This window comes from Malaclemys terrapin, chromosome 2 (genome assembly GCF_027887155.1).
Source record: "Malaclemys terrapin pileata isolate rMalTer1 chromosome 2, rMalTer1.hap1, whole genome shotgun sequence".
Lineage (NCBI taxonomy): Eukaryota > Metazoa > Chordata > Testudines > Emydidae > Malaclemys > Malaclemys terrapin.
In genome coordinates this window covers 196233538-196249470 of record NC_071506.1, presented here as the reverse complement: position 1 = coordinate 196249470, position 15933 = coordinate 196233538, and the positions used below count along the sequence as shown (strand labels likewise).

The 15933-nt window shown below is 42.5% G+C and overlaps 1 protein-coding gene across 2 annotated transcripts in view; it reads right to left on the bottom strand.

Moving 5' to 3' along the window:
- Positions 1 to 15933, bottom strand: part of AMPH (amphiphysin) — a 185228-nt gene that overhangs the window by 16935 nt on the left and 152360 nt on the right. For both annotated transcript variants that reach the window (XM_054020662.1, XM_054020663.1), the window contains exon 17: positions 12712 to 12984. In XM_054020662.1, coding sequence (XP_053876637.1) covers positions 12712 to 12984 — 273 coding nt within the window. The remainder of the gene's footprint in view (positions 1 to 12711; positions 12985 to 15933) is intronic.

The following is a 15933-nucleotide window of genomic DNA, read 5'->3' as shown; positions in this document are numbered from 1 at the left end:
GATTTTATTAAATACAGAAAGTAGGATTTAAGTGGTTCCAAGTAGTAACAGACAGAACAAAGTAAGTCACTAAGCAAAATAAAATAAAATGCGCAAATCTATGTCTAATCAAACTGAATACAGATAATCTCACCCTCAGAGATACTTCAGTAAGTTTTTTCCTCAGACCTTCCAGGCCTGGGCACAATTCTTTCCCCGGTACAGCTCTTGTTGCAGCTCAGGTGGTAACTAGGGGATTCTTCATGATGGCTCCTCCTCCTTTGTTCTGTTCCACCCATTTATATAATCTTTTGCACAACGCGGGAATCCTTTGTCCCTCTCTGGGTTCCCACCCCCTCCTTCTCAATGGAAAGAAACCAGGTTAAAGATGGATTCCAGTTCAGGTGACATGATCACATGTCACTGCAAGACTTCATTACCCACTTGCCAGCACACACGTATACAGGAAGACTTACAGGTAAAACACAGCCATCTGCAGACAATTGTCCTGGTTAATGGGAGTCAAGATTCCAAACCACCATTAATGGCCCACACTTTGCATAATTACAATAGACCCTCAAAGTTATATTTCATATTTCTAGTTTCAGATACAAGAGTGGTACATTTATACAAATAGGATGATCACACTCAGTAGATTATAAGCTTTGTAATGATACCTTACAAGAGACCTTTTGCATGAAGCATATTCCAGTTACATTATATTCGCTCATTAGCACATTTTTATAAAATCATATAGACTGTAATGCCACACCCATAAAAGCCCATTTGCTAGTCACAGTACCTTAGCAAGAAAACATTTAAAAATAATGGACCAGTTCCTCAGAGGGTGTAAATCATCTTAGCACCACAGAGCTATTCCAATTTACACCGGAAGAGGATCTGTCCTAACATTGTTGCAGCTGTTTTCTTGTCCCACAATCATATCAGGCCCTGAAGTTCAAGAATGAGTTTGGTGACTTGTACAGGGTCCTGTGGAAGGGCTTGATCCAATGAACATCCTTTTACTTGCAATGTTATGTTCAAAAGCATGGCGAGGTGTTAAAGTCTACTCCCAACACAACTTCTAGAATATATATCTTGGTCCCATCTCTATTGGTTTTCATTCCTGTGGAGTGTCTTGTCCAGAGTCTCATGATAGCAAATGTCATTTTCCAAGATGCTTTAATATAAATCTATGGATATTTTATCTTTTGACCATTTATTTCAGCTAATATTTTCCTTGATAGCGTGTTAATATCCTTGATCATTGTCATTCCTACCCGAGTTTCTGAGCTTCTAAGTTTGGCTCCCTCACTTCTATATATACCAACATGTGATGGAATCCATTGAAAAAAAATCAATTTATTGCCTTGCTCTCTGATCCTCTGAGCCTCCTTATGAACTGTATTGTTGATAGCATTCTGATTTCTTGAAAAGGAACTGAGGATTGCTTCTTGCAAGTCAACAATCATGAGAAAAATCCACCTCTATTTCTGCTTTTTTTCCCCCTTTTTGAATGCCCTGAGAATAACTTTCATTTCAGCCATATAATTGAAAATTGATGTATCCCGACCTAATGCTCTTCCTTGTACTCTCTCCATTGAGGCTACCAGATGTAGACACACAACCGCCATTCTTGAAGTATTTGTCTGACGAACCACTGGTGTACACATAAATCTGTTTGCCTTGTGACTGACACTGCTGGAGGGTCTTTTCTTCCATTTTTCTTAGTGAAACCAAGTCCAGGTGTTCCTTCGAGCAAGGTTTCAAAAGAAAGAGATATTTACCAAAGTAAATAGGTTCACATGGAGGAATTAATGGGCATACAAGATTCTTTATGCACCTTACCTTCCTATCATCATGAAATGCTGCTGTTTCTTTAGTAGCCTTTACGCCTCTTTTGAAACAAGACAATCCTTTCAGCCTTGATTTGGTTTTTCAGTTCCTCAACAATGACATTCAGTTAGAGAATGAAGACAATTTCCATACCAAATTAGCAGTTCTTTGCTATGATTCTCAAGAGGTTGAACATCAGACTCACGAATTGCTGTTGGAGTAGATCTTACAGATCCAGTTATCAGGTGAACTGCAGACGACTGGACAATGTCAGTCTTGGCAAGGCTTCTGGGAGCAAATGTGTGACTAGAGAGATGAGGCATATTCAAGTATTGGGAGATTGTTGTTTTCAGAGACCTAATACAAGAACCCCAATTGGTACTGGAGTTACATCAGAGATGTTTCGGTCTCTTCTTTGCTTTAACTGCCACATTTGTGGTCCAAACTTAGTTCTGTGGCCAAGGTCATTCCAAAATATACAAGGTTCTTCTCCAATAGCAATACCTTCTCCATCCAATAGTATGGTAAATGGACTTTTTTTGGCTGGACTCAGCTGGAATTTATGTTCCTCTGCCTGCCTGTAGAGGAGCGGACTCAAGCCTGCGGCGCCTCCTGCTAGTCTCTTCTGGGAATTAGCTCTTCCAGCGTCCTGGAGCACCCCCTGCAGGCCGGTGATCCGCCTGTCCTCTGGCCCCCGTGTCCCTCCCGGACCCCAGTGCCCTTGTATCTGGGGTGTTGCTCTCTGGCAGTACACCCCTCAGTACTAGGGTCTCCCCTCCCCAGGGAACGCCCACCCACTATCCCTACCTTGCCTCAGAATAAGGCCACTGCCAGTCACCAACTAGCCCCCCTCCCTGGGGCAGACTGCAGTACAGGCCACTCATCACAGGCAAGGTTGGGTTTGGACCTGCTGCCTTGACCTATCCATGGGCTGCCCCCTGCAACCCCCAGTACCCCTTGGCCTCCTACTAGGCCGCAGCCTGGGGCTATCCAGGCTGGAGCTCCCCAGCTCCTCAGCCTTTCCCCAGCCCTGCTCCACTCAGGTACTCTGTCTCTAGCTCGCTGCAGCCAGGCCCTTCTCTCTCTGAAGGCAGAGAGAGACTTCTGAGCTCCTGGCTCCCAGCCTTTTTATACAGGCCAGATGTGGCCTAATTGGGGCATGGCCCAGCTGTGGCTACTTCCCCAATCAGCCCAGCTTTTAGAGCTGCAGCCTTCTGCTAGGGCTATTTTAAGCTTTTCCAGGCAGGAGCGGGGGACCACCCTGCTACACTGCCTAATTACAATTACCAAGTTGTCATTCAATTAATTCTCCAATATAGCTATTTCATACATGTATGCATATGATTTCAAGCAGCCTGGCAGTTCAGAGAAGCTCAGCAGGAAAAGAAGAGGACTTAAAACTGAGGCATGAGGAATTCCCATACTGACTGGTCTTGTTATCACAAAAGGTACCATTTAGTCTTACTGTTGTTTTCCTGTACTGTAGCAAATCTCTTATCCAGAGGCACATTTAGCCACAAATTCCCATCTCTCTAAATTTCACTAAGAGCTTATCATGCCAGACTCTATCAAATGCTGCACTGAGATTAAAAAAAAGAGACTCTTATTGATGACTGTGGTGGTTTTAGTTAGAATCCATCAATAACAGGCTCACAGAAGGCCACCATGAGGTCCAAAGTTGAGTGAAAGGCCTGTATGCCATTTGGGTACATTCTAGCTTCCCTTCTTTTAGAAGCCATCATAGGGACCTTGATTGTACCATTCTTTCCATTATCTTATAGAAGTGACTAGTGAAAGATACAAACTGCTAGCTTCCTGGAGAAGAGGGATCCCTGCCATTCTTAAGAAGAGGAACAACAATTGCTGACTTCCACTGTTTAGGTACCTTCAGTCGTTTATGCCATCCAACAACCTGGCTTTAGCCCCCTTCCCAAAGTGCTTTATCATATGTCCATAGATAAAGTCCAGTCCTGGGAATTTGCTTGGTTCAAACTTCTATTGCATCTTGGAGCTCACATATAAGAGAGATCTTTTTGAAGTCAAGATACTCAGTTGGATATGTAGCCATGGTTTTAGATTCTCTTGGGTCTTTCCTCTTCAATAATCCATCTTGTGTTTTGCACCAGCTCCGTCCTCATCTTTACATGTCAGCATACTATTTATCTGTCACAATCTCTCTCACATATATGTCCCAGAGCCCTCAGTTTTAAAAGAACCTCATGCTCCAATTTGGCACCTGCAATTAGTTGAAAGCACAAATTTTGGCCAGAGTTAATTGCAGGTGCAATCCATGGCACTTCCATACCTAACTATCTCATTGCATTCCCAGATCAGGTAGCGAAGCATCTATATGCCATAAATTGTGTCCACAACTAGATGCAGCCACAATTTTGTAACCTCAGATTGAAAGCTGCTTTTTAAAATGAAGCCCAATGTATATTGTACTCATTTTGTGCTTGCCAGGAAAGTAATAGGTGAGAGTCTTATGCATAGTTGAATAAACTATGAAAAAATATACAGAATTTAGTTTAGACTCCGACTAATTTAAGTGAGGGGGCACCATGCAATCAGGCATTACCCAGGATTCTCACAATAAAAATTTTGGTGGCTTCAGAGTGCAGCCACCAACTCTTGCTGCTGGCCACACTGACATTTTTCCTAAAGTACTTATTAACTTGAGGAAAAACAAATAAATATGCATGTATACACACATCCAGATAATTGTAATTTATTTATGTAGGTTATTTTTGTGGACTCAATAATAAAAATAATGCTGTGAAAAGTGATATTTGTTTTTCACAGTAAGTCCTGGCAAACTAAGACCTGGATGGAGGGGTGGGGTGTGAGGCAGCGAGGGCCAAGGAGGATGGATGGAGGGGTGGGGGCTGAGGAAGCAGAGGCCAGGGGCAATGGATGGGTGCCCCCATCACCGTGTGGTTGGAGGTGTGGGTCGGCGCCTGGGGCTGGGGGGTCAGCACCCTGAGCCATCACCCACTGGAACCCACGGTCGGCACCCGCAGTTGTGTGGCCAGGGCCGGGGATCAGTGCCCACGGCTAGGGATCAGCGCCCACGGCTAGGGATCAGCACCCACTGCCACGCAGCTGGGGTCGGCACCTGGAGCTGGCACCTGCTGCTGTGTGACTGGGGATCGGTGCTTGGGGTCCATGCCTGCTGCTGCATAGCCAAGTCTAGGAGTCAGCGTCCTGGACCAGCACCCGCCAGAGCCTAGGGTTGGTGCCTGCTGCCGCATTACTGGGGCTGGAGATCAGCACCCATGGCCAGCACTTGCCGGAACCCAGGGTTGACATCCAGAAGCAGTGCCTGGGTTCAGCGGCCAGGGCTGGGGGTCGGCTGCCTCTGGGGTGTAGGGCTGGTGCTTGGGGTCTGCGCCTGCTGCCGCACTGCCAGGGCTAGAGGTCAGCATCCAGAGCCACCACCTGCCAGAGCCCAAGGCTAGTGCCGGGGATCTGCACCCAGTGCCAGCAGCTGCTGGAGCTCAGGGTTGGTGGCCGGGGTCAGTGACTAGGGCTGAAAGTTGGAGCGCACGGATGGGGTCAGCGCCGGGGGCCAGCGGCCACCGGCAGGATTGGGGGGTCAGTGCCACACAGCCAGAGCCAGGGACTGGAGCCCACTGCTGCGCGGCCAGGGTTTGGAGTCCTGGATGGACTCCTAATCTGCAGTCAGGCTCCCTAAGTCCCCGCCACCCAATGACCCCAGGGCTGAAGTCCGAGCCCCACTAAGCCCCCAACCCCCCCTCACAGGTAGAGAATTCGCCTTGCTCCTTCAGCATTGTGCCCCACCTGTCTCCAGAGACGTGCAGAGTGGCGCATCCAGGGACAACAGGGAGGAAGGGAAAAGGGCCGATGCTTTGCCACACCCCTCCCCCCCCCATCACTGACCAGGACGCTGTCGTGGCCACAGAAAAACCTCCTGGTGACCGCATTAGACCCAAGGCACAAGAGAGCTCTCTCAGAACTACTAAGTGTAACTAATAAAACAGGAAAAAGAACAGGAGTACTTGTGGCACCTTAGAGACTAACAAATTTATTAGAGCATAAGCTTTCGTGGACTACAGCCCACTTCTTCATATGCATCCGAAGAAGTGGGCTGTAGTCCATGAAAGCTTATGCTCTAATAAATGTGTTAGTCTCTAAGGTGCCACAAGTACTCCTGTTCTTTTTGCGGATACAGACTAACACAGCTGCTACTCTGAAACCTAACAAAACAGGGATCTCTGAATAGCCCCCCATAAACATCAGTGTGTTCCATACAACATACAAATGGGCTAGGAAATGAACATAATAAGGTTAACTAACTTTCACATTAAGACACCACATTGTTGCCTTCTTCATTTCAAATCCAAACTCTTTTTTCCCCACATGTAGCGGAGTGTCTTGAATATGAATTACTACTATATTTGGTGAAATATGCTGACATTTTCAATTAATGCACCTCCTTCCCACATGTGCAGCAGAACATCTGCCCAAAGAGCGTTCAAAACATACAGCCATGCTCAGAGTTGTGGTCGGTGTTTGGCTGAAGATGTATCGGAGTTTGAATGTGAAAAATGGACACAGTGGAAGGAGCATTTTTGATCAAAAAAGGAAACAGCACAATGGCTAGTGTACCATGTGCTTTTTACATGGTATTCTATTTCTATCTTGGACTAGGGCATAGAAATAGGAGGCAGAACTGTCTCCAAAGAACTGCATTAGTGATGAGACTGCCCTTCCTATACCAATGTAAGCTGATGATGCCTCTACTTTCCCTGGTTTTACGGAACACTGTTAGAGGATAGCATTAGTGTACATATTGCACCTTAGAATACCAACCACTTCCTTCCCCGCAAAAGTGAGAAAATAAACAACAGATCAATTGTTGCCGATAACTAATAAAAACCTGCAGTTGGTCTATGGCACTTGAGCCCTGAAGGACAAAGGAAGGAGCATGAACTAAGTTCCTGTACTGCACTGACATAATGAGACACTGGAATGAGGACACAGGGGAACACAAATGGAAGAATGGCTTGTTTTTTTTCTCCTTTCACTCCCCGCATTAAGTATGTTTGTTGAAGAAAAAAATAGAGGATGAAAGAAAATACCCAGGTATCTGACTGCAGAAAATACCAGACTGATTTTTCAAGAACTATTCACATCTAAGGGCCATTTGTGTTAGCAGGACTTATGCCTGAATAACAAGTACTTCAGGATTTGGCCTTTGGAAAAAATACTCTTATAATATTACCGAATGAGACCTATTGGTATGGATCTGAAGCTTACTATAAACTAACATATTACTTAAATCAGCTACTTACAGCTGTCTGAAAAAACAAATTTAGTTCCTCCCTCCCTGCCCCATTTGCAAATCATTAAGGTATCAACCTGGATTTCTGCAAATACATTTGTTGTTTCTAAGTATTTACTAAACAATTTGGGCAATCAATTTCCAGGCAAAGGATGGTTTTTGAACAGTTACCTTTGTCTATTTGCTATTCTTTATATGTGTGCAATTTATTATTTAAGCCATGTCATATTGATTCTGTTCCCTCACTTGGGGACTGAAACATTTTAAAACAGGAGAATAAGGATTAAAGAATCATAAGTAAACAACAACAAGGCCAGATTCTGACAGCTACTACTCACTATGAGTTCATGCTCCACAAGAAGCCCCTTTGACTTAAATGTGAGTATTCAGATAGGAAATTTCCCAAGATATGCATTAAATTATAGAGGGACTTATCCATAAATCACATCTATCTAAGGTACCTGTATCCCCATTTTACAGATGGGAACTGAGGTAAAGAGAGACTAAGGGCCAGATTTTTAAAGGTACTGAGGTACCAGAAGGTTCAAATATGCGCCTAGTGGGATTTACAGAAGTGTCATTGAAATAATTGACTTCAGGTGCTTCTGTAAATCCCACTAGCTGCATATATGCATCTTTAGACACCTAAATAAATACCATTGAGAATCTGTTCCAGAAGGTGCGTCTATACTGCCAGTGGACTGCACGCAGCAGCGAGGCTCCCAGCCTGGACTGAGAGAGACAGGCTAGTGGGGCTTGCACTACCATTCTAAAAACAGCAGTGTAGACAGTCGTGGCTTGGGCTGGAGCTTCAGAGCCCAAGACACAACTTCTAAATGATGTCTACACAGCTGCTTTTACAGTGCTAGTGCAAGCACTACTAGCCCGAATCTTCTGACACAGGTGGCTCGCTGATGTGAGCAGTGTCAATACCCTAAGCGACTTACCAAGGCCACACAGGAAGATTGTGGAGGTGCAGGCACTTGAACCCAAGTCTATCAAGTCAGAGCTTAGTGTCCTGATAACTGGACTATCCCTTCTCTTCCTTCAAATTAAATGACAGGTTTCAGAGTAGCAGCCGTGTTAGTCTGTATCCGCAAAAAGAAGAACAGGAGTACTTGTGGCACCTTAGAGACTAACAAATTTATTAGAGCATAAGCTTTCGTGGACTACAGCCCACTTCTCTTCTGTTTTCCCTGCCAGCTCAGGACTCCAGCACCCTGTCTTGCTGAGCCAGACACTCCTGTTTGGCTCCAGACACAGATCCAGAGTCTGAATCTCCTGTCCCAAAGCTGCAAGTTTACCTGAAAACAGCTCACAGTAGTGTGCTTGTCTTTAGCACTCAGATGCCCAACTCCCAATGGAGTCTAAACCCAGATAAATCCATTTTACCCTGCATAAAGCTTATGCAGGGCAAACTCATAAATTGTTCGCCCTCTATAACACTGATAGAGAGATATGCACAGTTGTTTGCTCCCCCAGGTATTAATACATACTCTGAGTAAATTACTAAATAAAAAGTGATTTTATTAAATACAGACAGTAGGATTTAAGTGATTCAAAGTAGTAACAGACAGAACAAAGTAAGTCACCAAGCAAAATAAAATAAAATGCGCAGATCTATGCCTAATCAAACTGAATACAGATAATTTCCTCACCAGTTCCAGAGTGCTCCCTTTTACAGGCTAATCTCCTTTTAGCCTGGGTCCAGCTATAACTCACACCCCCTGCAGTTACTGTCCTTTGTTTCAGTCTCCTTCAAGTATCCTGGGGGTGGTGGAGAGGCTCCTTCTTTAGCCAGCTGAAGACTGGCTAAGCTTATACTCTAATAAATTTGTTAGTCTCTAAGGTGCCACAAGTACTCCTGTTCTTCTTTTTTCAAATTAAATGAGACCCACATTATGCTGGAAAATTTACCCCAGCCCCACAAGGTGGGCAATACATTTCTAAGGTACATTTTCTGGCATAGCGTGGTCTGACAGGAAATATACTAGAGGCAAATTGCACCTATTGATGCTGCTGCTATAATTGGAGTGTAATGTAAAGCCAGAAGAGAGATGTAGTGGGAGAAAATTTACAAATATAACACAAATTTTTAAAAAATTCACACCGATAAACTGAATGCAGGACTGCTATTGAGGAATGTTTTCATCTATGGTATCCTTATCAAATGCTGGCCTTTGACCTTTTATCTATTTCTTCCTTAATCTTAATCTTCAAAAACTCTTTTTACATCACATATTAAAAGCTATTTTTCTAAAGTAACATTTGCTTCTCCCACTGGATCAAATTCCAACAGTAAATCTACTGCATGCGTTATTAACATCAGCATGTTTCATTTCTTATTTCCCAGAGGACTCCTTTTTTCAAATGAGCAAGAACTTGTTTTATTTTGTAAATGAAACTAAAAAGGAGAAAACCTTAACAAAAATCATTTAACTGCTATTTAATATCTATAATCTGTCTTCCGAATTGCTACTAAATTGCCTCATTCTCAAATTATTTGTCTCCCTCTTTCACAATAACACTGTAATTTCTGCCTCGGCTGTACCATATTCTAGCAGAACATGAACTAAAAACTGCATGTGACATTTAGCAGCAAAAAGGATTATGTAAAAGGGTCAGTTCCGCCCACTATGAGCAAGTGTGACTGCAGTTACAGCCTGTCAGTTAATTAGCGTTCAAGGTGTATAATAGAGTTTATACTTTCACTTTGCCTCAACTGAGGATAAAAAGGGGTTAGCAATCTCTTCTTTCAGAAAAATAATTTATTCAAAGATTATTTCCTTCCATGAAATCCCTGTAAAAAGACAAAATCAACCCAATTTTAGAAACAGCCTCTTAAGGTTCATTATAATCTGCTCTTCAAAATTATTTTGTACACAATTCAGTTCACTGAAATGAAGAAGAGATCGGGGCTAATGGTTAATTTTCCCCCCTCCTCGTTTATTCTAAACTCTCACATTTACTAAGAGTAGAGGGTAGGCATCTTAGACCAAGGTTTGACAAAATGCTGTGCCTCAGAGACAGGCTGTTTCTCTTTTTGCCTTTCCATGATGTTGACACGTTATTACTGTGATTTATACCAATTCAAAAGAAAACACAGACAGGAGGAGCAGACACATACAAATTGCAGAGGCTTAATGTTTTTGGATGAATTATTGTAAGCGGCTGATTCTGAGCTCACTCTGGTGAACATCTGCCATAAAACCATGAAAACCAATAAAGAGTTAACCAATGTAAATAAAACTAGAACGAGGCCCTAAAGACAGTGTAAGGGAGCATGGGGAAGTAAGGACCCACATGCAGCTACATTATGGCTACCCAGATTGTGACTCCAATTCCCTTGTAGAGCACAGCCCTTGTACTATCTATAGGCAAGTGGCCAGGGTAGCCATGGGTCAGGGAGGATGAATACATGGCTTCTGCATGCTCCCCCAACACTAAACAGGCCAGCCATTGGACCCAGCCAGGTGCAAGGGAAAAAAAGTACATCAAACTCTTTTCAGAGTTGCAATTAGTTACTTGTTCTACCACATGACTGAGCTTAAAGGGTCGACCTAACTCTTAGTGAGTACCAAGTATTCATTTGCATTTGAGACTGTGTGAATCAAATAGAGCTGACATCAGGATTCTTGCTCTTATACCACTGAGTGAAACTCAGGCTGTAGGTACACATGGTTGGCATGCAGTAACAGCCCTTCTCTCGGGTCCAGAGCAATTTCTGCAAAATGTAAGCACCTCGTTTTCTGGCTGTGAAGAATGCCTTCTGCATGTGAACTAATGCAATGATAAAATACATTTATTGAGTCTGCAGAGAAACTGCGGGAAACAGTAGTTCTAAAAAAAGGTGAACCATCGCAGTATCACTATTTCAATGTAAACAAACCTCCAGCTATTTTCTAGGCTGTGGCCAGAGTATGGGTTGGTAGCATGATTTTGAGTAGAGTCCCACGACACATATGATAAGGCCTGTTCACTGCAGTACGTATGCCATAAATAAATTCTATAGATGATACGTTTGTCTAGATGTAGACAAGCACTGTTTTGATTTCATATAGTCAAACAGGAAAAAGCAGACGTCCACTTCCCCTACCCCTAGTGAAATGGTGGATGAAGGAAGGACTAATCCTGCTCTTACTAATAAATACCTAGCTTTACAAAGTAGGCAGCACCAGAAAATGAGGCACAGAAACTTGCCCATGTCACCTATTACGCCCTCTGATTCCCCATCCAGCGCCCCTATCTCTGGATCAAACTGCTTCCTGAGGGTCATAAAAGGTGAATGAAACACTCATCGACTTCAATGGCAGAAGGATGGACCCCTAAAACAGGTTTTTTTCCTGTCTAATTCTGGGTCATGTGTCTGCAACAGTCCACAGGAAAATTCCAGACTCAGTTATGGGCCTCAGTGAACTGGATTTTTGGAGCAGTTATGTGGAATATCAAATAATTCTTTGGATTATTTTACTAACTCTAAAAAGGAGTGATTAAAGTGCCTTCAAATGAGGGTAATGCCTCAGATGGCTTCCAGCCAAATTCTTCTCTTCCCACACACAATGTCTTACAATCTATCTATAAGTGAGTGAAAAGCAATGGTGATATAATCTGATTTAATAACCTTTAATGTGAGTCGTGGGAAGTCAGGATTTGGCCCAGTGAATACCTGTTCAGATTCTAACAGTGATAGATCACTAGTTACTGACCTGGAGAAAGATAATAGTGCCTGTGGAAGCAGATATACTATTAGGCTGGCAGTCAACAGAAATGGATGCATTTTTCTTTAGACCATGGATTCTCAGCACTGGGGTGAAACCCTTCTGGCCTTTCCATATTGTTAATAGCAGGGGTGCCCTGGCTAGATGGAAGAGGCTCCATGGTGGCCACATTATGGAAAAAGGGAAACCCAATATGGAAAAGACTGAGAACCACTGGCTTAGAGTACCTCTTGAAATATAACAGATTGGCTGGGGAGGAGAGGGAAGCAGCTTAGGCAACCTTGCTGTGGTTTTCTTTGAGAGCCATCATCTTTTCCCACAACATTTGACTCTCATTTTTCTGAATGTTGACTTGTGAGATCTTCAATTGGATACCCTCAATTGGCTTTGGAGCTCAGTTCTTCGGCTGGCTTCTAACATTAGGAGACTTGCATAAACCTGTGTTTTGGTTTTTATTAGGAAGCAGTTCAATACTCAATCAAACAACATTCAAGATGTACATTAGCCCAGTACTTATCTCCCCACTTGATCATCTTGAAAAGAGAAAAGCATTAATAGTGTCATTTATAAATGGTATCAATTCATTTCCCTGGTTATGTTTGTCTGACAGTTACAATATCTGAATCCACAGTAGTTCAGTTGAACTTCGCTCTGAAACGCCAGCCATGAGAGGAATGACATTTTAGGGTAAAAAGGCACACATAGTTTTTGGAAAGCCTGTTGTGACATGGGAGGCCAGAACGGAAACCAGCCCTAAAAGTAAAGAGGATAAAAATGGGAAGGATGGCTGTAATGTGGTGGACACATACACAACGATGAACAAACAAAAAAATCAGAGGAAAGCTCGGGGCATATGAGGTTTTGGTCACTCACCACAGCTTCCTCTGCTGGCTCACTAGGCTCAGCAGGCAGAGCTTCCTGTTCAGGAACAGCGGCAGCGGCAGCAACAGGCGCAGCGGCAGCAACAGGCGCAGCGGCAACAACAGGAACCGTGGCAGGAACAGGCGCAGCGGCAGCAACAGGAACCGTGGCAGCAACAGGCGCAGCGGCAGCAACAGGCGCAGCGGCAGCAACAGGCGCAGCGGCAGGGGGAGAGAGGGGTTCTTCAGCCTGGGGTTCCAAAGATGGAGCTTCTTCTGCCTCAATCTTATTTTTTTTTAAATGAAAAAAATCATTCAAGAACATTTGAAATTGGGGAACGGGAAAGAGTGCACAACTACAGTTCTGTATTTATTATAATTCTCTTTCCCTGGTAGCTGTCATAACAGGCTTGATCCTGCAGACCCATGCCTCAGAGAGGATAGCAGGACTAGGCCTCGTAACAATAATTAACCCCTAGCATTTTCATCTTCAAAGCACTTTATGTGTATTTAACTGATCCTCACAACATCCCTCTGAGGTAGGGAAGTAGTATCCTCCCAGTTTTAGGGGTAGAAAATGAGGCAAAGAAATTAGATGACCTGAACAAGAATATTCTGAAAGTCTGTAGCAGAGCCAGGACCTGAACTCAGAGCTCATAAATCCCAGTCCAGTCTCTAAACCACAAGATTGTTGTAACTATGAGATTTTAAAACAATCCCTTGTTCTTTTATATGCAGTTTTGACTGTTCTGAAAATAAATGGTGCCTGTTCTGTCTATTTATGCTGGATGTAGTCATACCAGACAGTCGTTTATAGGGAGCAAATATCATGGACCGAAACAATTTGCATTCCTGCTCTTTTCCAGATCCACTGTCTACCCTTTCTCCCATTAACATTTTATTTAAGTCTGTCAGAATGAAAATAACCAGATTGTGATTAACAAGCTCTCTCTCTACCAGTTAACTCCACACCAGTCACCTATGTGGAATCCATCTTCTGAGCCAGGTTACCGTGATTCGGATTCTGTCGAATTTTAGCATACATTTGTTGTTAGCATAAGGATGCATCCAGGAATACCAGTCCTGGCACAACCTCGATTCTCCAGCAAAGTTCCCCTCCCTCAAAAAAAAGGGAAGGATTTTCCACCTTTCGTAAGACAGGTTCCAAGCAATTAATGTAACAGCGGTTAGTTTGGGGGTAAAAATACTTAAGGCAGGATTTGTTCCATATAGAAGGGGAGCTACAGGTTGGGATCACTTACACAGAATAGCTAGCTCAACCAGACAAAATAATCTTAATGGATTAGTCCACCATAAACAAATTACTCTGTACATTGCAAAGCTCAGAAATTATTTAGTTCAGTCAAACATCTTCATTCACATTTAATAATACCACACAGTTGGGTAGAAGGTCTCTTGTGATATAAAAGGTAGCCTCTATAAAAGTCTCTAAGAGATTAGAACATTTTCTTTTCCAATATTTTTCAAGTAAAATCAAGAGGTCTTTACTTATTTTTCACTCATTCCTTAAATAGGCCAATTCCCACTGCAGTCAATGGAAGTTTGCCTACGTAAGGATGTCAGGAGTTGGCACAGTATAAAGACACATTCATTATATTATACCTTGCTGTGCAGCACATTTCTATGTAGTGAATTAATATTAGCTGTATGGTATTTCACAAAGAAGAAATCAGAAGCTGGAATGAAAAACACTAGGCAGTTCTACCTAGGGAGTCCACTAATAAGTTCCCTGAGGTTTAATACTATAAGTAATTGTAGCTACTTAGACAATTGTTATAATGCAGATTATATTGATTTTCTTCAAGTTGCTTGCACACAACAGGATTTATCAAGTAATCTGCAGTCTATTTGCCATGTTTGAACTTCAGCTAAATACTGCCCAGAGTACACTTATTGAATGATGGAAATACACTATTTATTATGTTTCTGAATATATGCAAATGTACTGTACAAACACCACACCAAATAATATTCTCAAACTTTTCCTGTTTGGCAGCTGGCATATGTAGTGTACGTCTCTATTTCCTACTATGCTGACACTTCATATTTTTCCATCACCTTTAGCTAAATCAAGACTGCAGTAGAGTATTGGTGAGAATAAATTGTCTACCAGAGCATGGTCACTTGCATAAACATTTCTAAACCCCTGTATGATAATAAAAATGAATGTGTCTGATTAAATATATGAAAAACCACTGATCAAAAGTAATATTTCCAGCTGGATAAACTGTGACAAAGATTATGTATTATTGTAACAGAGAATAAAGTTGGTGCCATTTTGGGCCAGCATCTACTTGGTTAACATTGCACAGTGGTGTTTATTAATACCTTTTCTTGATTGCAATGACTGCACCAGTTATAAAAACGAATATAAATTATGTGCAAACTGACCAGTGCTGTTATATTATAAAACTAAAATTCTAAAAATTAAATTTGGAATATTTAAAAACATCCCTTTTTAAGATGCTGGGTGCAGGGCAATGTTTCTGGTTGTTGTGGGTTTATTTTGTTTTGGTTTGCTTTGGTAGAAAAACGTTTGAGTGGGGAAAAGTTCACAGAATCCTTAGCCCAACCTTGCAAGCAAAGGGTACATGATTTAAAAGATGGAAGCACATTAGTGCAATAGATGCATTTGCAAAACGCAACACAATATTTTATGGCAAAATGAACAGGAGTACTTGTGGCACCTTAGAGACTAACAAATTTATTAGAGCATAAGCTTTCGTGGACTACAGCCCACTTCTTCGGATGCATATAGAGTGAAACATATATCGAGGAGATATATATACACACCTATACAGAGAGCATGAACAGGTGGGAGTTGTCTTACCAACTCTGAGAGGCCAATTAAGTAAGAGAAAAAAAACTATTGAAGTGATAATCAAGCTAGCCCAGTACAGACAGTTTGATAAGAAGTGTGAGAATACTTACAAGGGGAGATAGATTCAATGTTTGTAATGGCTCAGCCATTCCCAGTCCTTATTCAATCCTGAGTTGATTGTATCTAGTTTGCATATCAATTCCAGCTCAGCAGTCTCTCGGGAGACTGATAATGTCACAGCTAACCTGGTGGCTGAACTTTGTGACTTTGTCCTCGCCCACAACTATTTCACATTTGGGGACAATATATACCTTCAAGTCAGCGGCACTGCTATGGGTACCCTCATGGCCCCACAGTATGCCAACATTTTTATGGCTGACTTAGAACAACACT